We start from the raw sequence: 24,114 nt of genomic DNA, 5'->3' as shown, positions 1-24,114 counted from the left end.
GCACACGCGAGCGTCTGCGGTGCTGCGCGCGCTCTCCAGCCGGAACAAGTCTCCCTCTTCTCTCTCTCATCTCTCTCTCATCTCTCCCTCCGACTCTGTCTCGTCCGCCTCTCTCGCTGTGTCGCACGCAGCCTGCACCGTCGACTCCCGCAAGACTCGACGTCGCCGTGCCCCTCTGCTCGTGCCGAGTGGTTCCCCGACGGGCAGCAGCGATCTCAGCGCGCCCGTGCGTCGGGGACCCGTCGCTCTCTCGCTGCGGAACCATAGAGCCGCCCGCCTAGCTCTCATCATCAGCATCATCAGCAGCAGCATTATCAGCAGCAGCAGCATCATCAGCAGCAGCATCAGCATCATCATCAGCAGCAGCATCATCATCAGCAGCATCATCATCAGCAGCAGCATCAGCATCATCATCAGCATCGGCAGCAGCTCTACTGGCGTCAATATCGGCATCAGCACCTCGTAGCAGCGGAGTCATCGGGGGGTTGCACGCTTGGTTTTGGAGCAGGTGACTGGGAGACGTGAACTACCAAACACATTTCGCGCACGGTAGAGACGCATCTTTGTCGGCAGCAGTATCGGCAGAAGCCACCGTCACATCAATTGTATCAAGTAGATGTCGTCTACTCAACACAGAATCTGACGTGTCATCATCAGTAGTAGCAGAATCACGTAGATTGCTTTATTGCCATCATTATCAGCATCATCATCACCGCCAGTTGCAGGATCGAGTACTGTCACTTGCATCATCGTCAGCATCATCAGCAGCAGCATCGAGTGCTGTATATTGCATCATCATCAGCAGCATCATCATCAGCAGCATCATCATCAGCATCATCATCATCATCAGCAGCGCGGCACGGACTCCAGTTCGCTCCGCTCGCCCCAGGTCGCAAGAAGCGCTGCCACCGCGGAATGGCTGTGCGGCCGGCATGGAGACGAGGTCTGTGAGCGCGCGCTCGGAGGCGGCGGCGGAGGAGGAGAAAGAAGAAGTGGAGGAAGAGGTGGAAGTGGAGGTGGTGGAGGAGGAGGAAACCACGAGGTCTAGGGGAGACCACGCCATGGGGGTCCGTCCAAGCGAAACCGGCGGATTCCCTGGGGTGGACTCCACCCACGGCGGCAGCGGCAGTCAGATGGAGGAGGGGGGAGGAGGAGGAGGAGACCTGAATCTCGAGTCGAACCCGACCCCTGACATTTGCGGTGGCGGCGGTGGCGGTGTGAGTGTCTTAGCGGACATCGCCGGAGCACGTGAGACCGGCAGGCGGCAGAGCGGCGACCGCGTGGCAGGGCAGCCACCTGCCATCGGCAGCGGCACCTCGGACGCGCGCAATACCCTCGGCCTGGATCGGTTGTGCACGACGGAGAATGGATCCGGGCAGGAGGCAACGGCGCCATCGGAAGAGGTGAGCATGATCACCAGCAGCAGCAGCAGCGGCACCAGCAGCAGCAGCAGCACCAGCAGCAGCAGGATCAAAGTCCATCGCCACCAAGCCAGCCCCGGATCCGTCTCGCGGTGCAAGAAGAAGATCAAGGAGGATCGCCATCCGCAGACGGCCACCGCCACCAGCACGGACGAGCGGGGGGTCTCCTCCCGGGAGGAGATGAACGGTGGGTCGGGACCCCTCCCGGTGGTCACCGTGACCGAGCACGAGAGCGATCGCCGTGAGTCGGACTCGAACGAGGCGGCGAGTTCGTCGGACGGGGCCGTGGGATTCGCGGCTGCGGCGGAGACGCGCGGATTGAGTCCCGCGGACGTGGCCGCGAGCCGGTCCCCGTCTCCGCAGCGCGTCCACTCGGCGTCCTCATCCGACGGACTTCTGTCCTCGTCGTGCGAGGAGTCCGAGGGAGGAGGAGGAGGAGGAGGTCAAGAGTGGCCGGGGGCTGAAGGACAGGGCCAGAGGAAGGCGGCCAATGGAGAGCCGAACAAGCGACCCACGGTGAGGAGGGATTTTGGTGTGTTTCGTGTGCGCGTGGACGAATTCTTACTTGAAGCGCGGCCCCCGGGTTTGTGTCTGCTGGGATTCTTTTTACGAGGCCGTGCGTGGTCAAACGTGCTCATCGGAGGTGCGACTCGGGCTCAGATGAGTAATGCGTTTCTGGTGCGATGTGTGACCATCGCCACTGGGGAGACAAAGGCGGCCGGGCGTGGTGTTGGCCACCCAGCCACCTATTCGTGTGCCACACTGCCGGCCTTCATAGGTGCTCGCTGACAGCACTTGCCCCAAGTGTATGATGTTAAGGCTATACGGGGTATCTTTGTCTTCATTGCTATTTCACGTGACGTGTTTGAACCGGTTCTACGTCTCCCCCTAGGTCAACTCAACCTTAAATACGTTACCTGGCGCGGTGTGTAAACATCGACGCTTGTTGGACAAATGTGGCCCGGTTTGGCGTTTGCCAGCCACCACCTCGTGTGCCACAGTGCCGGCCCTCACAGGTGCTGCTACTCGCGAACAGCACTTGCCCCCAACAGCCGGTGTTAGGCTTTGCGGGGTGTGTGTGGGGGATCTTTGTCTTTATCTAATTTCCACGTGGCCGAGCCGCAGCCATTGCCTGTTGCTTCTGGAGAATCCAGCAACAACAGCGGCGCAGTCGTCTCAGTTAACCCGAATGAACGAAGTCACCACGCGGTTCTGCTGTGCCTACCGATACCACACAGACCAGCGTGGGGAAGTGTGCTTCAGATAACCCCCTGCGGCTTAGGGAGGTCCTCATTCAGCAGTGGCATCCAGCAGTGGATTGACAACATACCCTGTTAGCTGGCTCTGTCCCCTGACCTTCTTTTTGTGTGCCAGCGAGCCTATGACGACATTTCCACGTGGCCCCAAAAAAGGGGCAACCTAGCCTGGCACGAGAGCTGTTGTGACGTCACCGGCACGCATTGGCGAATGGCGGCTGTTGTTGTGTTTTGGGAGTAGTGGCGCAGTGGTTAGCGCACCGCGTTACGCGACAACGCCCAGTCCAAGTGCGCTGCCCAGCCACGGCTAACATCTCAGCGGCGGATGATGATGATAACTGAACCGGTCCGTGGCCTCCCCTAGGGCGACTCAGCCATAAATGAGTACAGTACTTGGTTACGGTGCGCAGACATCAGCAATGGGGAGACAAAGGCGGCCGGGGGTTGGTTCGCAAGGCGTGTTTCTCGCACGGCTGATTTATCGGCCATCGCTAATAGGACTTTCCCGAACAGTCTTTAAGCCTACACGGTGGATCTTTGTACACGTGTGCGTGTGTATATGTATGTGTGTGTGCATCTCCTTTGTTGGCACAGCGTCAGTGATGGACATTCCACATTCATATGGCAGGGGGTACGTCTTCCCTGCAGCGTCTATTGACCACCACATTGCGTCGTGGCCTTTGTATGTTGAACTTCTTTCGCACCGTACGTAGCCAACCGTGCTAATCGGAGGCGCGGGGAAAGGACAACAAACCAACACACACAAAGCAATTGCTCAAGAAGTTGGTGGTTCTTGACCTTCGGGGTCCACGCATCCCCTGGGGCTGCGAGATTCCCTTTCAGAGAACCAAAGGGGGGGGGGGGGGGAGTGCAGACTTCAGTAAAGAACCGCACTGATCTATGAGATGGCAGCACAGCAAGTGGGTACGTGCAACTGCACCCACCTTAAATTTCGATTTAAAGCTTTCGTGACTGCAGGGATTCATCTTCTTGGTTCTTTCGGTAAAGTCACGTAGAATGAGGACGGCTGCTTGCTTTGTGGCCGAAACGTCGTGAGAATTATTTTATTATGTTTTATTTTTATTATTTTTTTATTTCCATTTTACGTGACTTTACCGAAAGAACCAAGAAGATGCACCCACCTTGACGAGCAATGTCCCCTCGAATGCACCGGTGGGTTTTCTCCGGGCACTTTGGTTTCCCCCCCACCCCCCGCCGCACACGTGGCTCCAATTACCACATCTTCCCTTGTTAAATAAATAATATTATTAACATCATTATTATTTCAACGTCATTATCGGTCCACGATCTATCCACTGCTAGATGAAGGCCTCAAGAGTCCACCCCATCCGGTAGCACAAGTCGCTATACCTGCTACGGTCCCCGCACTTTCAAGGGCCCCGCGCTAAACGCTTTCAAGCGATCAATTCCGGTTCAGTGATTCTGCACTTGCTCTATTACTATAGTACTATACCGCCTTCGACTTTTATGAGCGATTGGGTGTTTAAGGTTAGCGATTTGTGGTATTATCTGGCTGTATAGCAAATGCAAAAATACAATTACCCTACTATGGAAGTCACAAATTTGCGTTTTAATATTTACGTGCTTTTTTGTTGTTGGTATTTAGTGCCCCTTTATAACAACATATGCTACAGGCCCCGCACTAGCTTAATCCGGCACTGGGTGGACGTACGTCCTTCTTGAGCGTCGTGTTTTTTCCCTCCCTTTGACCGGCACTCCGTGGCTAGTCTCGACCACCGTTGCAGCAGTTGCGTTCGTTGACAACAACAACAACAATAATGCTACTACTACTAATAATTGCAGAATCACGTGCAGCTCTGCACTTGAAACGACGCCACTGGCTTTTCTCTGCGCGGTATCACAGTCGGGCATATTTGCGGAATCCACCACGCCGCCGTTGACCCTGCAGGCCATTGACCGAGCAACCCAACGTTCCTACCAGCTCCCTCCGCAGGACAATGTGTTTATTTACACCAGAGGAATCCGATGATCTGTGAAGCTGCGCTTTTCACAGATGTTCAGTCGGGGTGGCGGGCAAGAACTTTCCAACAACAAACAGTGCAAAAATACGACAGCAGTGCAAAGTACAAGAAAGTTAAACAAATCACCCAAACACACAGTAGAACCCCGCTTAACGACGGTGATTGGTTCCATGAATTGGGTCGTTAAGTGATTTGGTCGTTGAGCGAGTATCGGAGATGCATGTTAAAGGCTTTATTTGTTCCGATAGCATCGAAGGTTACCCCCTTTTTTACCCAAAAAACGTACTTTATAATGTTTAAACAATGGATATTAATATCTAAAGATCCTCACAACATTATAAACACATACTATTAACAGAAACGCGGTTAATCGATGCATTAATTAATATTTACTATACCTACAACAGCCCAACGTTAACAGGGGAATGGTCGGTTGGCGAATACATTGGGCTCTATGGAGGTCCGTCGTACTATACACTACACTATGTACTACACTACTATACACTACACTGTACACTACACTACTATACACTACACTACTATACACTACACTATGCACTACACTACTATACATTACACTATGCACTACACTATTATACACTACACTATACACTACACTACTATACATTACACTATACACTACACTACTATACACTACACTACTATACACTACACTATACACTACACTACTATGCACTACACTATGCACTACACTACTATACACTACACTGTACACTATACACTACACTACTATACACTACACTACTATACACTACACTATGCACTATACTACTATACACTACACTACTATACACTACACTGTACACTACACTACTATACACTACACTGTACACTACACTACTATACACTACACTATACACTACTATACACTACACTACTATACACTATACACTACACTATGCACTACACTACTATACACTACACTACTATACACTACACTATACACTACTATACACTACACTATACACTATTATACACTACACTATACACTGCACTACTATACACTACACTATACACTAGACTACTATACACTACACTACTATACACTACACTACTATATACTATACACTACACTATACACTACACTGCTATATACTACACTATACACTACACTACTATACACTACACTATACACTACACTACTATACACTACACTATACACTACACTACTATACACGACACTACTATACACTACACTACTATACACTACACTACACTGTACACTACACTACTACACACTACACTGTACACTACACTACTACACACTACACTACTATACACTACACTATACACTATACTACTATACACTACGCTATACACTACACATTGGCTCTATGGAGGCCCGTCGTTAAGCGATTAGTCGGTAATAGGGGTGGTAATTAAGAGGAGTTCTACCATTCTTTGGGTTTTTCGGTAAAGTCACGTAGATAGGTTCAAAGAAAATAACAAAAAACATTTATTATATATGTTATTGTTTGTTATTTTCCTTGAACCTATCTACGTGACATTACCGAAAGACCCAAAGAATATGAATTCCTGCAGTCACGAAAGCTTCAAGTCAGGGGTTCTATTGTACAAATACCACTAAACCATCCCCACCCTACCAGACAAAGCCCATTCAACACCACCACCAACAACAACAACAGCCACAATAGGAAATGCATTTGCAAAGAGCAGCAGCACCTCCAAAACTATGACAGCCCCGGGCTCACGATCAAACTTAGTTTGGCACTGCACCAACGCAAGATCGCTGTTAATCATATCACTTATGTTTTGTTTTGCTCATTGCCGCTACTGCTGTTGGGTTGGCAGTGGTGCCCAAGCGAAATTAACAACAACACTCGACAACACATTCGTCGTTGTTAACTGCGCCCTTAAAAGGAAACACCCTCGATGATTGGTGACGTTTCGGGGGATGGATCTTCTGCACACCTGCACGAGCTACAGGTGTAAGGGGATCTAAGTTAAACGCACCTTGGATTACCGTTGTTAATCCACTGCTGGATGAGGGCCTCTAGTGGCCATGCGGGTCGTGGGTGGTTATTTGACCATACTTCACCACGCTGGTCAGTGTGGACTGTGAAACAGAGGGACATAGACGTCAAAGCACAAGTGCAATACACCAATGTCAGAAACGAAATTTTTATGTATCCTGGAGAAATCCGATGAACTATGAAGCTCTTTTTCCACAGATGTTCCGGTAGGGGCAACGGGGTCAGAAACTTACAGCAACAAGCAATACAACACGATTGGTGTGCAAAGTATAGGAAATATCGAAAAACATTATAAATAGAAATAAAGTATAAAGTTCAAATAGCACAAGTACATCTATTCCCAAGCATAGGCACTGAACTGCCCTCTGCTGCCCAAAACGTAGCCCCACAGCAGCAGCAGCAGCCTATAGCACCTGTTATCCGTGGTGGTGGATGCCCCCATCCAATCACTACTCCAGGTTCAAAGTCCCTGCTTAGCTTCGGTGACCTTGCTCGCAGGAGCCCCCCCCCCCCCCCCTGAAGCTGGTCTCAGGAAGGCCGGAGGACCCGGAGAAAAATCCATGCGACCACGAGGGAGAGAGACACCGCACACTCCAAATATACAGCAGCAGCAGCAGGCGTCAGGGGTCGGGATCGAACCCACAACCTCCTGTATACCTAGCGAGGTAGTTAACATCGCCTAGCCACCGTGATGATGATGAGAGAGAGACACGCAGACTCCAAATGTACAGCAGGCGTCAGGGGTCAGGATCGAAGCCAAGGCCTCCTGTAGACCTGGCGAGGTAGTTAACATCTCCTGGCCACCGTGGTGAGATTGTTGTTATTTTTGACGAAACACAGCGGGGGGACAAGTTTCACGACGAGATCGCCTCTGGCCACACATGGGCGGGTGGATGAACGCCCTCGGAGCAAGCCCCATCGCAGAGGCGGCATCGCGGTGGTGGCCTTTTGTTTGTACGGATCTCAAGACAAATTCTAGAACATTCTGAAGTCAAACTATGCAAGAGCTCTGTCATGGGACCCTTTTTTTTTGCTAATGTCAAAGTAAAGATTTTAATTGCTCAAACCGAGATATGAATACTTTGATACCTTTTGGCGCTCTCTGGTCCAACACTGGTGAAACAAGGCCACGAAAAAGGATGTCTCCAGTGTAGGCCAATCAGTTTGAAAGACAATGCATATGATTAATTATAAGAGCACGTTTTTTTGTTGCATGTTCACCACAAGTATGCGCGGTTAATGCAGACTGGATTCCTTGCAAAAGGTATCCATTTGGTGTATGAACAGCTGTTTTTTATTGCCAGTCTGCATCAGCAGTAGGCCATGCTTTCCCACCTGATGACGGACGCTTGTGTTGTGTCCGAAACGTCGCGATTTAATTTAGTTGTTTTAATTTATTTTAGTAATTTTTTTTACCTACGTGACTTTACCGAAAAAAACAAAGCGTAGGCTACCACCTCTTCTTATCGCTTCATATGCAAGGGTTGTGCGCGAAAAGCGTCGCTCTTCATTGCAAGCCACTGGAAGCTCCTCCGGGTGGCCTTTCGTGTGACCGCTGGTTGCACCCCCATCATCATCATCGTGCTGCTGTCAATCCCCCCCTCCTCTCCCACCACCAATGGCTTCAAATGCGTGGCGGTCCTCACGCTGATGATTTCTTATCGTCGAAAGTGCCCCCCCCACACACACCCAGCCTCTTAAAATTCGTGAAGAATACCGCACTCAAATATTACACACATTGTAAGATCATATTACACACACCCACGCAACAACACCCCGTGGTGGCGAGATGGGGGGGGGGACGAAAATAAAGTGGGGGGTGGGGGGGTTGAGACGTTTGCGCTTGAGAGAAGTGATGGGGGGGGGTTGGCGTGGGTGGTGAGTAGAAGTGACGGGGGCGGGGGTAGGCTAAGCTGGTGGGGGGGGGTAAATCCGCACCCCCCCCCTCCACGGGTCCCGCTCTGCGGTTCCTCTTATCGGAACCCCCTTATCGGGGTCCCCCCCCCCTCCTCCACCCCCACTCGGATTTTTCCACTGGGCGCGCGCTTATCTGGAGTCGAAAGGCGAGAGAGAAGCACGCGCAGCGGAGGCCCGGGCTGATGCACAAACAGCAGCAGCAGTCGCAGCAGGGAGTGTAGCAGCAGGGAGTGTAGCAGCAGTAGCAGCTGTTGTAGCAGCAGGGAGTGTAGCAGCAGGGAGTGTAGCAGCAGTAGCAGCTGTTGTAGCAGCAGTAGCAGCAGTGAGTGTAGCAGCAGTAGCAGCTGTTGTAGCAGCAGGGAGTGTAGCAGCAGGGAGTGTAGCAGCAATAGCAGCTGTTGTAGCAGCAGTAGCAGCAGTGAGTGTAGCAGCAGTAGCAGCTGTTGTAGCAGCAGGGAGTGTAGCAGCAGGGAGTGTAGCAGCAATAGCAGCTGTTGTAGCAGCAGTAGCAGCAGGGAGTGTAGTAGCAGTAGCAGCTGTTGTAGCAGCAGTAGCAGCAGTGAGTGTAGCAGCAGTAGCAGCTGTTGTAGCAGCAGGGAGTGTAGCAGCAGGGAGTGTAGCAGCAATAGCAGCTGTTGTAGCAGCAGTAGCAGCAGGGAGTGTAGTAGCAGAGAGTGTAGCAGCAGTAGCAGCAGGGAGTGTAGCAGCAATAGCAGCTGTTGTAGCAGCAGGGAGTGTAGCAGCAGTAGCAGCAGGGAGTGTAGCAGCAGAGAGTGTAGCAGCAGTAGCAGCTGTTGTAGCAGCAGGGAGTGTAGCAGCAGTAGCAGCAGGGAGTGTAGCAGCAGAGAGTGTAGCAGCAGTAGCAGCAGGGAGTGTAGCAGCAGAGAGTGTAGCAGCAGTAGCAGCAGGAAGCATAACGGTTGTTGTAGCAGCAGTAGCAGCAGAGAGTGTAGCAGCAATAGCAGCAGGGAGTGTAGCAGCAGTAGCAGCAGTGAGCATAGCGGCTGTTGTAGCAGCAGTAGCAGCAGAGATTGTAGCAGCAGTAGCAGCAGGGAGTGTAGCAGCAGTAGCAGCAGAGAGTGTAACAGCAGTAGCAGCAGGGAGTGTAGTGGCTGTTGCAGCAGCAGTAGTGGCAGTAGTGGCTGTTGCAGCAGCAATAGCTTCCCTGATAACAGCAACAATGCTTGTTCTTAGTAGAAGCAGTGACAGCAGCCATTGTCAGCAGCTGTATCAGTGTCAGTAGGAGTAGCAGCAAGCAGCAAGGGTACCTTAGCAGCTGTTGACTTTCACCATAGCAATAGCAGCAGTGCGTAAACCACCTGCGCCACCGCTCCATCCTGATGGAGATGGATTGGGGATGATGACGATGAGCGATGGATGAGAGTGATAATGATGATGGAGGACGCAAATATTTGCCCAGTGTCTCATGCACCAGCGGTGGTCAATCACTTTAAAGAGAAAGTTTAAACCCATACAAAGGCTCTAATGCGCGTCTGTTTGCTTTAACGGCCCTCCTGCGTGCGCCTGCATATAGGTGCGCTGTGTAAACATCGCCACGGGAGACAAAGGCGGCCGGGGGTGGTGTTGGCCACTTAACCTCTCGATGTCCCACCGTGCCGACCTTAATAGGCGTTCGCAAACAACACCTACGCCCTAAACTCGACGGTGAGCCCGTGGCGGTGTACATACCCTGACCCTAACCCTGGCCTGAACTTTGACCCTAACTCTGACCTGAACCCTGACCCTAACCCTGGCCTGAACTCTGACCCTAACCCTGGCCTGAACCCTAACCATGACCTGAACCCTGACCTTAAGCCTGACCTGAACTCTGACCCTAACCCTGGCTTGAACTCTGACCCTAACCCTGACCTGAACCCTGACCCTAACCTTGACCCTAACCCTGACCTGAACTCTGACCCTAACCCTGGCCTGAACTCTGACCCTAACCCTGGCCTGAACTCCGACCCTAACCCTGGCCTGAACTCTGACCCTAACCCTGGCCTAAACCCTGACCCTGACCTGAACCCTGACTCTAAGCCTGACCTTCCGTTATGCTGAACTCAGCGGTAACCCCTTTAGACGTGGCAGTAACTGGGCTTGGCGGTTCAACACGAAAACAACTAAAACTATTTGTTTTGATTTGACCTGGTGAGGCCCAGTGAGCAGCACAGCTCTTTGTCAGACGCGACGTGGCCACAAATGCGAGCTCGACGAAGTGGCGGATTATCACGTGGACATTCATAGCAGGCACGTACTCCGAAGGCACTTTGATTGTAAATGTGGAGGACAAAAAAACCGGAGGACCCGGAGAAAAATCCACGCTACCACGGAGAGAGAGAGAAAGGCATGCAAACTCCAAATATACAGCAGGCGTCAGGGTCAGGATCCGAACGCACGACCTCCTGCACACCAGGCGAAGTAGTTAACATCTCCTAGCCACCTTGATGATGATGATGAGAGAGAGAGACGCAGACTCCAAATATACAGCAGGCGTCAGTGTCAGGATCCGAACTCACGACCTCCTGCATACCAGGCGAGATAGTCAACATCTCCTAGCCACCGTGATGATGATGAGAGAGAGAGAGACGCAAACTCCAAATATACAGCAGGCGTCATGGTCAGGATCCGAACCCACAATCTCCTGCACACCAGGCGAGGTAGTTAACATCTCCAAGCCACCGTGATGATGATTAGAGAGAGAGACTCAAACTCCAAATATACAGCAGGCGTCAGGGTCAGGATCCGAACCCACAATCTCCTGCACACCAGGCGAGGTAGTTGACATCTCCTAGCCACCGTGATGATGATTAGAGAGAGAGAGACTCAAACTCCAAATATACAGCAGGCGTCAGGGTCAGGATCCGAACCCACGACCTCCTGCACACCAGGCGAGGTAGTTAACATCTCCCATCAGCCACCGCGGCGTAGCTGCAGTTGCCCGTGACGCTGTGCGAGCTGCCAGGGGAAACCCTCGGCCACGCGAGACGGAAACCGCCGCTTGAAAAACAGGAAACGCTGCCAGCGAGAGATGGCAGCGTCCTCCCCCTCCCACTCTTCCTCCTCCTCCTCGTGCCCCTGAGCTCAGATTCTGGGGGTTCGAGTCCAGCACTGGGTACACGGGGGGGGGGGGGGCGTGGGCCACGCACACCCGGCGAACACACCCGGCGAACCGAGTTCGGTTCCCGCTCTCGCGGCCACCAACAACCCATTGGCGATTATCTGAACCAGTCCTGGGCATCCCCTCCTAGGTCGACTCAGCCTCGAATGAGTATTTTGTATGGTTTGTGACATCGCCGCTGGGGAGACAAAGGCGGCCGGGCGTGGTGCTGTCCACCCACCCCCCTCGTGTGCCGTTCCGGCTTTCATTGGTGCTCGCTAACAGCACTTGCCTCAACAGTCTGTTTAGGCTATACGGGGGATCTTTGTCTTTGTATGTACATGTGCCATCCTAAAGTGCACCTAGCCTGGCACACGCATTGTGGTGGCTATCACCGCCGTACACTGTCTATGCATGTGTACAGCCAGTCTGTCAATCCACTGCTCGATGAGGTATCTTCCCGCATGCCGTGCAATTAGCAGGGTTTGACTATACTTCACCACGCTGGTTATTAAATGGGTACTTCTAGATGTGAAGCTTTCGTGACTGCAAGGATTCATACTCTTAGGTTTTTCCGGTAAAGTCACGTTGGTGAAAAATAAATAAATAATAAATAATTTCTCAATAATAATATAAATAAAATACTAAATCACGACGTTTCGGAGGCAACACAAGCTTCCTTCGTCGGGTGCAAAAAGGCACAGCAAAATAACTGTAGTGAGACTTAATTTGTGATGGGAAATTGATATATAGGGTAAGAGGAGGGGGGAGGAGCCAAGGAGAACGGGGACCCCCCCCACCCTGCACCCGTCCTCCTTGGCTCCTCCCCCCTCCTCTTACCCTATACACTTATACAGTATAACAATGTCCCATCACAAATTAAGTCTCACTACAGTTATTTTGCTGTGCCTTTTTACACCCGATGAAGGAAGCTTGTGTTGCCTCCGAAACGTCGTGATTTAGTATTTTATTTCTATTATTAATTGCACGTATTTTATTATTTATTTATTTCTTACCTACGTGACTTTACCGAAAGAGCCTTAGAGTATTAAATGGGTAGGTCGAGGAGGGGGGGGGGGGTGTGGAAACGCGGACCAGTTCAGAGATGTCACTCACCACTGAAGTTGCCCGTAGCCGAGAGTTGAACTCTGCTAGCTGGGTTCATGGCCAAGTGTGCCAACCACTGCCCCACTGCATTACCCGGGCATGTTTTGGCTGTACGTGCCAATGCAAGTGTATGCGGTCTTCGTTTTGTGCATCTGATTTCTGTGTTCAAGCGTGTTGCCTGGTTCCCTGTATTTTCATACATGCAAGCAAAATGTATGCGATGGTGCCGTATGCAAAACACACTGTGCACGCTCGTGTAGGTAAATGACACAAAGCTACGTGAAGCTGCCATGCGTACAGATGTGGGCTTATATACATATATACGCAAATGTAGGCATGCTTTCTCTCCGACGTGTGACCGTCCGTACGCTTCCGCATGTATATATTCCCACGTATGCACATGTCCATCTGCACGTGCGCCTATGCATGGTTGAAACAAATGTAGGCAAAACTGCAGACTGTCTCCAACGTAAGAATAATGAAAACATGAGTCCTATCAGCCTCCTGTTGTTGGAGTCTGGCACCGGTTTCGACCTCTGCCTGGCTCTCATCAGCAGCAGGCAGCGTCGTCATCTTCACGTTTCGTTAAAAACCAATGCCAGCTGCTATTGGCATGGGCACTCCATATACATTGTGGGGTCCCCCACCCCAACTCAACGCAAACAAAGAGCAGTGCCGCACACGTAGACTCACAGGCGTGCGTCGCCGTTTTGCATCGTCGATGCAATCAATCAGATCTTTGTCTCCCCAAATATCATCGATTCCCGCTCACGACCAACACCAGTGACAGTCATCTGAACCGGTTCAGGGCTTCCCCTAGCTCGACCCAGCCTCAAATGAGTATTTGGTACAGTGTGTAAACATCGCCGCTAAAGAGAGACAAAGGCGGCCGGGCGTGGTGCTGGCCACCCACCCCCTCGTGTACCGTTCCGGCTTTGTCTTTGCACGAATCGCCATGTGCACGTGCGCTGTTGCCGTGTCCTAGAGTGGTCACAATGAAGGGGTCATCCTTTAATTTCCGCTCCCTTTTTTTTTGCGCAATCAATCACTGAGCGAGTCGTGACCATTTCCCACCACCCCTCCCCCCACTCTCTCCCCTCCACCCCAACCCCCCCCTCCTTCGACTCCCCCCCCCCGCGTAGATCCCTTGGGAAACCCCAAGTCACGCAGTAGCCCCTGGAAAGGATCTAAAGGTCCCCCCCCCCTCCCTTGCCATGTCAACAACTCCCCTCCCTCCTCTCTGTTGCTGAGCAGCGTGACCTTGACGCGCAGGAGTGGAGGGTGTTCGAAGCGCGCTGCGCGGATTATTGCTGTTGCTTCTACTGCTGCAAAGCGGGCGGCGTGATGGGGGGGGGGTTAAGATCGTGAGGGTAATCTTTTATTGAACTCGGATATGGGGGAGGGGAGCGGTGGCGCAATGGTTAGCGCATTGCATTGCGCTCTGTGCTCGGCGAAGCGAGTTCGATTCCCCCGGCCACGGCTCACGGCGTCGGTGGCGACTGATTGTTGTTGGGCCGGTCCTGGCCACCTTTCGCCAATCCGGTAACCGACCAGCGTGGTGAAGTATGGTTAAACAGCCCTTACCCTCATGACTAACAAGGACGTGGTAGAGAAGCACTCATCCAGCAGTGGATCAACAAAAGACCGGTTTGGAACTGCTTGGGGTGTCACTCGCCACTGGTGATGTTGTTAGCCCTGGCCGTTAGTCAAACTCAGGTTGGCGGGCTCTTTGCGCGTCGTTGATTCATGTTTGCAATGTCACAGAGTCGAGTGAATTGTCAGAATCTACGGTGATTGCAATCCGCAGCAGCTCCACGCGGTGTTTGGTGTCACCGGTGGTGGTGGTGTGAAATACCATTAAACCTCAGCAGATCGACGTTAACCAACAACAGGCGATTGTGCGCTCTCCGTGCGGCTATCGTCTGCACGTGTTATTGATCACACATGGTCATATCGATGCAGCATCAATGTATTTGATCGACCCCTCCCCCCCGTCTCCACTGTGCAGGTCGGTCGATGATGGGTCGAGATTTAAAGGTCTCACGCACGACCTGCTGATGTGTCACCACCAACAGTTAACAAATTAATTTAAATAATTTTTTCAAAAAATACAACTCTCATCACGCAGTCTAAAGTATGACTCGAAGAGCGACTTCATTTTAAATTTTATTTTTTTATTTTTTTGAAAGGGTGAAGCACATCTGTTCCGCTAATTCAGAAAAGGGAAATGTCGATTACACGGCGTGATCCATTTATAGATGCCCCACCGAAATGTCCGAGATGCGTTAAAGAGGCGGTCACGAAGGGGGCGACGGGGAGGGGTGGGACAGGCGTGACGATGACGTCGGCTCGGGAGGAGTTCTATCCAGCAGTGGATTGAGCAAGGCCGACGACGATGAAATCATTTTTTAAATGTCTTTAAAAGCCTCGTAGGTAAAAAATGAAATTAAAATTAATAAAAGTAAAATTAAAAATCACGACGTTTCGGAGGCAACACAAGCTTCCGTCTTCAGGTGGAACCGTCACAGCACGATTGCTTGATACAGCAATTAATTTTAATTAAATGTTTTACCTACGTGACTTTACCGAAAAAAACTAAGAGTATGAATCCTTGCAGTCACGAAAGCTTCAAATCTAGAATTTAAAAGCCTCCCCCCTCCCCCACCAAATGCATTTATACGTGTATGTTGAACTTCTTTTGCACCGTACGTAGCCAACCGCGCTAATCGGAGGTGTAGGAGGACGACAAACTAAACACACCAAATAGCGGTTCTAAATAAATGAGTTTTCAATGTTAGACGATTTAAAAGTTGCAAAGCATTACGTCTGTTCACGCTCTGCTCTGTTGTAAGACTACACCGTGGCGAGATGTTAACTTCCTCGCCTCGTATACAGGAGGTCGTGGGTTCGATCCCGACCTGTGACGCCTGTTATATATTTGGAGTCTGCGGTGTCTCTCTTTCTCCTCCACGTTTAGAATCAACATCACGCGTTTAGAGTGTTTGGCTGCTATGAATGTCCACGTGATGAACCACATCAGTTGAGCTCTCATTTGTGGCCAGCTCGTTTCTGAAAAAGAGCGATACATTTCAGCGGGCCTTACCTGGTCAAATAAAAAAAATAGTTTAGCTTTCACAACACTCGGTCCGCTCTTGAGAAGTGGGAGAGGCTCATTAGAAATCATTGGGGTATCTATATATGGGTCATTGTGTTTGTTTTCTCTTGTCGATTATCTGCTTTACAACACCACTGCAGTCACATAAAACAAGCAGTGAGATTGGTTTGACGGTCCAGTACTCACTGATTGACTCTTGTCACTCACTAAATCGGCGGTCAGTCACCTACTTATTGCTCTTCTATCGCTACTACCATGGTTAGTACTGTCCCCTGTGTGTTCAACCACCACCACCACCATCGACACTGCAAGTCAAAACAACACACCCACTCAATAACCCGGTCACCTATTCACTCATACCCCATCATCCACTCACACAGCCTGGCACAATCGCCGTCATCTCGGCGATTGTGCCAGGCTATGTGCACATTATTGCCACGTGAAGTGTCGAACGCCCGCTGGCAGGTCACGGGATAAACCCAGGTGTCATGGGTTACCCACCCCCCCACTCACTCAATCGCCCACTCACTCACCCCACTGACCCCACCAACTCACTCCACCCATTCACTCACCCACTCACCCCACCCACTCACTCAATCGCCAACTCACTCACCTCACTCAATCGCCAACTCACTCACTCACCCACTCACTCACCCCCCCACTCACCACACTGACCCCACCCACTCACCACACTGACCCCACCCACCCACTCACCCCTCCACTCACCACACTGACCCCACCCACTCACCCACCCACTCACCACACTGCAGGTCGCAACATTCCGCTGCGTGCGTCTTCCCTCCCACTGCTCCACGTTGGAATTCCCTCCTGCCATCGTCTCTTATCCCCACGTTCTTAGAATAATCGTGCTCACTGCAAGAAACGTGCTACACTTTTGCCTGTTTTACTTTCAACGGTGCTGTTTGTTGCCGCCCGTTTAGCGTTGCAGGCTTGTGCTCAGCAACTGTTATTATGATAATATAAACAACGCAAAGTAAAATATAACCGGGGGCAGGACTCAAACTTGTCAAGAAAACCTTGAAAGGTGATAGTTCCCCGTGTGGATATACATCAATCCACTGCTGGATGAAGGCCTCCCCAAGACACTATCATCACCTTTCACGATCCTGCAATGCAATAATCTATTTGGATATCCACATAATTTGATAAAAAAAATTCTTCTCTGACAATGAACAAAAAATATTGAGATATCGACTCTATTTGCTAAATCGTGGGACAGTGAAATGCTCTTCGTGTGTCGATAAAAAGGTTACGTTTAGGGATATCAGAAGTAGATCTGTGATAGATGATTCCATGGTTCGTTCTCTAATACGGGGCGATGGGAAGCCAATCGTATACTTGCTTAAAACCAAATGAGGGTTATTTGAGGCTAGCCGTGTCCTTGACGAGGGAGATCGCTAAGCAGCCAATGCATCTCCTTCACGTATCATCCGTCTCTCCACGTGCAAAAGAAAAGCCGCCTCGTTCACACCCCGTCAGTTGAACAGCCTTCTGGAAACGCGCAGTTTCAGCGGCATTGATTCAGTACAAGAAAAACCCTGCACCGGTGTCGACACTCAGTGTTTAGTCAGGCTCGCTTGAATATATTCTGGTGAACTGCCAGATCTTTATTGGCAATGACTCTCTCTCTGTGTGTTAGATATGGGGTCCTGGTTCGATGCCAAATTGGCTCGCGCGATGATACGTAACTCAAAACGATCGGAAGCGTTGTTGGCTTGGGTGGAATATAAATAAACCCGAGACCAGCGGACAAATATACGTCTTCCTTCATTTACCAAGGGAGGTCAGGGTCACGAATGATTGGACGGTTTAATGTGATGTATAGTGGCTATGGTTAGGAGTTATGGTGAGGGGCTGAATAATCTTCATGGTGCTGCTTGCCCACGGCACTGGAGCCGCCATGCGTTGCGGCTCTTGAAGGAACTGCTGCTTCGTGACGTTATTCACGTTGTACCGCGGCTCTTGAAATGTTGAGTCTCTTTTTTTTACACCGAATTTTTAAAAATAACGGCTCTTCTTCTTTTTTTGGCTGCCGACACCTGAGCTAGACCAAAGTTAAGTCAGCAGCTTGGGCTGTTATGCGTTTCGTTCAGAAGTTTACACAGTGGGAACTATACAGCGTTTAAAAAAAATAAAACTTCGACTCGGCCTGCAAGACAACAGCGGCAGCAGAGTGCTGTTGCCGATGCTGTAGTAGCTGTAGTACGTATATTAATTTAATAATAGTTAACTTATTTATCCAGGAAAGCCACACAGAATCGTATGACTCGTTTCCAGGAGGGCCCTTCATTGTTTAATTTTATTTCAAGATTAATGATGAGTGATTATTATTATTATACAGTCGGGAGGAAACGGGAGCACCCAGAGAGAAAACCCATGCAAGGGGGCAACGCTCTATCCCCGTCCGCACGTTTCCCTCCCGTCCCGCCGCCTTCTCGCGGCGAGCCAGACAACGGGCACCTCCACGACGCCCGCTCACGGGTAGAGAGAAGGGAGCTCCACATCAACATGTGCACGGCGATCCACCCATCCCCTCGCTGACGCTGCTGCTGCCTCCGCGTTGCTGGAGGATCGCAGGCACCAGCCACGTGCAGCAGCATCCGCAGCCGCCCGGTATCAGTCCTGTCCGCTGTGGTTGAGTTGCGGGGCGAAGCTGTTGCCGATGCCACGAGGTGATGCGCGCTTTCTGCCGCCGTTCGTGGTTGTTACGAAACGCAGCGCGCGTTTGCGTGAATTAAACTAAAACTGCCGAACTATTTTTTTTATTTCGCCAGGTAAGGCACACTGAATCTTTAGGCCGTTCGAGCGTTATCCAGATGGCTCAACCCCTGCTTAGCATCCGTGATCCGTGGAGCTAAGGCGCATAGGCAATCATTCATGGTGATGCATTCTCTGTTTAATCGTACATACGCGTTCTATACGATTCGCGGGACTTGTAGACAAGACGTTAAACTTTTTGTTTTGGCAGGTAAGGCCCACTGAGCTATGTAGCGCTTTTTTCAGAAGTGATCTGGTTGTCACAATTCATAGCTCAACGAAGTGGTGGCTTAAACATCACGTGGGAATGTAAAGCAGCCAAATACTCCGGACGCGTGATGTTGATTCTAAATGTGGACGGGAAAAACCGGTGGACCCGGAGAAAAATCCACGCGACCACGGGAAGAGAGAGAAACTCCACATATACAGCAGACGTCGGGATCAGGATCGAACCGACGACCTCCTACACACCAGGGGAGGGAGTTCACGTCTCGCCGCCGCGGTGCTCCAGCAGTGAAGGCAGCAGCAGAAGCAACAGTAGCAGCAGAAGCAGCAGCAGCAGCTACAGCGGCAGAAGCAGCAGAAGCAGCAGTAGCAGAAGCAGCAGTAGCAGAAGCAGCAGCAGAAGCAGCAGCAGTAGCAGCAGAAGCAGCAGCAGTAGTAGCAGCAGCAGAAGTAGCAGAAGCAGTAGCAGCAGTAGCAGAAGCAGCAGCAGAAGCAGCAGAAGCAGCAGCAGTCGCAGTAACAGCAGCAGCAGTAGCAGCAGCAAGAGCAGCGAGTTTGCCTTTCTGTTCAAAAGCAGTTACCGAGTGCAAAGCCCAAAGGCCCAAGACGTCAAGCGGCCTGGAACAAACAGCACCATCAGCGTTGCCATAGATCACGAGTCAACAGCCACGCTTCTAGCAATGAGCAAGGTTATTGTGGGTTAAGTGTGCCTGCGTGCATGCGCGTTTGCTAACAGCATTTGCCCCTACAGTCTGTTAAGGCTATATGGGGAATCTTTATCTTTGTCGGTGTGGGGAGTGGTAGTGTCATGGTTAGCGCACTGCCCTAGGAACCCCGGTAACCCGAATTTGATTCCTGCTCACGGCTGACATCGTTGGAGAATATGTGAACCGGTCCTGGGCTGCCCCAATGTCGACTCAGCCTCAAATGAGTACATGGTGTGGCGTGGAAATATCAGCACCGGGGATTCAAAGGCGGTCGAGGATGGTGCTGGCCACTCACCCCCTTTGTGTGGTGTGCCAGGCTTAATAGGTGCTCTCTAACGGGCACTTGCCCCTCACAGCCTGTTAGAGGCTATACGGGGGATCTTTGTCTTTATGGACTTGTGCACTGCGCTCCGAACCTGGCTCTCCGCGTTCGATTCCCGCGCCGTGGCTCGTGAGTCGGCTCAGTCAATCACGAACCCTTCCGATAAAACGCGGTCGTATAATTTTGACAGACTCATCCCCGCCAGAGTAACGTGGAATGTCCTCCCGCCGGCTCAGGCTTGTAGACCAGCAAGACGATCCCCCTCTTCAATGCCCGTGAGAGAGCAGGCAATCGTCTGGGCTCCGTGCGAGCGAAAGAAATCGACGTCGAACAGACGAGGAGGCATCATCCCGCGCCCGTTGACCGCTCGCTCTCTCTTTCCCCTCCGCGGGGAGGATGTTGACGCCCTTGACGGCGGTGACTTTGAATCGAAGCACGCAGCGGTGTGTGGCGTTTGTGCCACGTTTGTTTGCGACGATGATGATGATGATGAGACTGTAATTATTGCCGATGACTTCGAATCAAAGTGGCTGCGGAGCAATTGCTGCCGCAGCAATAAAACTGTTTTAAAAATCAAAAGTCTCTTTCCCCGATGGTGAAGTGGGAGCAGTAGGTTGTCCAATGTCACAAAGTGCCGAGCGACTGGGTTCACTGGCGGTTGTGTTGTTGTCGTTGTTGTTTCGGATTTCACCGAAGCCAAACTTTTATTCATGAAAAAAAAACCGTAACACAGCGAGAACTGTCGGGGCTTCTGTGCGGTGTAAACAGAGCGCCGCTTTGTGCCTCGTCTCAGAGAGGCTCTTTTGTGAATCTCGGGCTCGTGTCACTCTCCTTACTTTATCTATTTAGTTTAATATATAATTGTTATTTTTTAAAACTATCATTCTCCCTCTTTGTCGAGTTCGGGAACGAGACGGAGCGATTCTTTTGTGCACTGCGCATGACTTCACTCTTCATCCAAACTTAGAAAAGCGTTGGGACAAGCGATCTCATTCATCACGAAGCGTTTTTGCCCTTTTATTCAGAAACTGTGTGGACGTTTCGGGCGATCGACCTACTTCTTCAGAGCAGAGCGAGAGTGTTGGCAGCTGAGCTCCTGGAACGCATTCAAAACTCTTCCACGCTCTTTACTTAAACGCAGCTCAGTGATTTCATCATTGAATTAGCACCCCCCACCCACAACCACTCAGCATATTTAAGAGCAATTCAAATGCGAATGTAGGTCATTGTTTCGTATAATCATTGAGTTTAGTTTACTTGATATCTTTAATGCTTTGCATCTTGATAATTGTTTTTTTACCCTTTTACCTGGCAACAAAACTGACACCTTTTTTTACAAGGAGTCATGTTATCATATTTTGCTACTGGCAAAGGAGGTTCCCATGGTGCTTTGCATCTTGTTTATTAACCCTTGCTGCCGTGTCCGGTTGCTGGCCGAGTGACCCCTGAACCAGAGCCGCGTAGCTCAATGCGTTATTTACTCTGATAATAAACTTCTGATTCTGACCACAGCGCCCCCCCCCCCCCCCACGATGTCACGATGTCCGACGTTTCATGTCCACGCGCTGGCTGGGCGCTTTCTCAATCTAACGGCAAAATGTCCCCGAGAAAAAGGTTGCGCGCCTTGCGAAGGGCGATCGCGCGTGCAGGTCGCGCGGCGGCTTGACACCGCGAGCCCTTTCACGCGTGACTTTTGCACGGTCAGAGCAGACCAGACACACACGACGGACAATGCGTGTCGATGCTACACTGTGAGTGGACGTCAGGCAGCCCCACGTAGCCACAGAGCCACGTTACAGTCTCCTCCTCCTCCTCTTCCGCAAGCACGTGCAGGACAACAGCCAGTCCGCCCGGCACGCCCTCGCTGGCTTCACAGCCGGAGACGGTCGATGTGCGGCCACGGTCTCCGAACGCCGGCGTGTGTCTGCGTGGCACCCTCGCTGGCGCTGCGTGCACACGCACGAAGTGCCGGATTAAGCTAGTGCAGGGCCTGTAGCACATGTTGTTATAAAGAGACCCTACGTTCAACATAAAATGCGTAAATATTAAAACACGAATGATTTTTACTTGCATAGTAAAGTCATTTTTTTTCATTCGCTGTACAGCCAGGTAATACGACAAATCGCTAACCTCAAACACCCAAGTTGAAGGGCGGTATAGTACTATAGCAATAGAGCAAGTGCAGAATCACTGAACCGGAATTGACAGCTTGAAAGCGTTTAGCGCGGGGCCCTTGAAAGTGCGGGGCCCGTAGCTACATGTGTAGCGACTTGTGCTGCTGGGAGAATCTGCCAATGATGTGGCGTAAACAACAGGGTCAACAACACGGTAAACAACACGGTAAACAACAGGGTAAACAACAGGGTAAATAACACGGTAAACAACAGGGTAAACAACAGGGTAAACAACAGGGTAAACAACACGGTAAACAACAGGGTAAACAACACGGTAAACAACAGGGTAAACAACAGGGTTAACAACACGGTAAACAACAGAGTAAACAACACGGTAAACAACAGGATAAACAACAGGGTAAACAACACGGTAAACAACAGGGTAAACAACAGGGTAAACAACAGGGTAAACAACAGGGTAAACAACAGAGTAAACAACACGGTAAACAACAGGATAAACAACAGGGTAAACAACACGGTAAACAACAGGGTAAACAACAGAGTAAACAACACGGTAAACAACAGGATAAACAGCAGGGTAAACAACACGGTAAACAACAGGGTAAACAACAGGGTAAATAACACGGTAAACAACACGGTAAACAACAGGGTAAACAACAGGGTAAACAACACGGTAAACAACAGGGTAAACAACACGGTAAACAACAGGGTAAACAACAGGGCCGGCGGTCGTCTGCCTTCGTTGAATCCCGAGGGAGACAGCTCGGGGGCTCAGAAAAGCAAAAACGATTCGCGTCTTCCTTCCTGTCCCACGCCCCAACCCCGGTCTTGGGTTAAAACAGAAAATTGCCGTGGGACGAGCACGGTAGGCTAAGTACGGCGTGAAAGAAGTTCAACATGCGCGCACAACGGTGCCCGCACTGACTCGCCATTGTTTAGGGTTCAGGCAGCGCTGTCGACGGTGACGATGCGGGCACGTGTAGAGACGCGCCGCATGGCAATCTACTGCTGGATGAGGGCCTCCCACCGCCCCATCCCCCACAGCCGTGCGTAGCCATGCGGGCAGTGATGGTTATACGACCATACTCTACCTCGCTGCTTAGTGCGGGGATTGGGGGGGGGGCACGATCCAGGCTCAAGCCTGCTTAGCTTGCGCGGTCTGAAGGGGGTGGGGGGGTCGGTCGGGTGCATTTGGCCATTTTCTAATAAAGGTGCGATGACAAGTCTTGAAACGTATATTGGAGAAAAAAAATGTGTAAATAAGGGACACAAAGGAGGAAACGTGACCGTGAGCTCAGGCGGGGCGGATGACATCGCGATCGCATTTTAATAATCGCGGGATGGAACGCGTCCAACAAAGAGGAGGAGCACCTCCACCGCGGAGATGGAGTGATGAGATCGGCTCGCGTGCAGCAGCAGCAGCAGCCGCAGCCGGCGGATTGAACTGATGATGATGGTGGGGAGGCGTTCATCCAGTAGTGGATTGATCATGACTGATGATGATGGTGGTGGGGAGGCATTCATCCAGCAGTGGAGTGACATCACTGCGCACGTCAGTGTGCGTCTCTCGTCTACACTTGGCCTCAAAGTGCACCTAGCCTGGCACAAGCGCTGTGATGACCCCACCATCACTTCGTGGGTGAATGGCGGCTGTTGTGTGCACGTAATCAAGTGAGGCGTGGTGGTGGTGCCGTGGTTCTCCATGGCTCTCTTATGTCAGTATGTGGGTCTCGACGTGAGTTCGAGTCTGTAGTTCGTTATGTATGGCGAAGCGTCTCTACGTGAATCTATGGGTCCATGCGAGTCTGTGGGTCTCTGTGTAAATCTCTGGGTCTCTGTGTAAATCTCTGGGTCTCTGTGTGAGTCTACGGGTCTCTGCGTCAGTCTATGGGTCTCTATGTAAATCTCTGGGTCTCTGTGTGAGTCTACTGGTCTCTGTGTCAGTCAGTTTGTGGGTTTCTATGTAAATCTCTGGATCTCTGTGTGAGTCTATGGGTCTCTGCGTCAGTCTATGGG

General features: G+C 51.0%; 1 protein-coding gene across 1 annotated transcript in view; it reads left to right on the top strand.

Annotated features, from left to right (window-relative positions):
• The first annotated feature begins 835 nt into the window (after nt 1-835).
• LOC144944140 (uncharacterized) overlaps nt 836-24,114 on the top strand; it is a 40,276-nt gene continuing 16,997 nt past the window's right edge. The window contains exon 1 of the mRNA XM_078872223.1: nt 836-1,937. Coding sequence (XP_078728349.1) covers nt 933-1,937 — 1,005 coding nt within the window. The 5' untranslated portion in view covers nt 836-932. The remainder of the gene's footprint in view (nt 1,938-24,114) is intronic.

This window comes from Lampetra fluviatilis, chromosome 33 (genome assembly GCF_964198595.1).
Source record: "Lampetra fluviatilis chromosome 33, kcLamFluv1.1, whole genome shotgun sequence".
NCBI lineage: Eukaryota > Metazoa > Chordata > Hyperoartia > Petromyzontiformes > Petromyzontidae > Lampetra > Lampetra fluviatilis.
The sequence above is the reverse complement of the archived record's forward strand: the minus strand, read 5'-3'. Positions and strand labels throughout refer to the sequence as shown.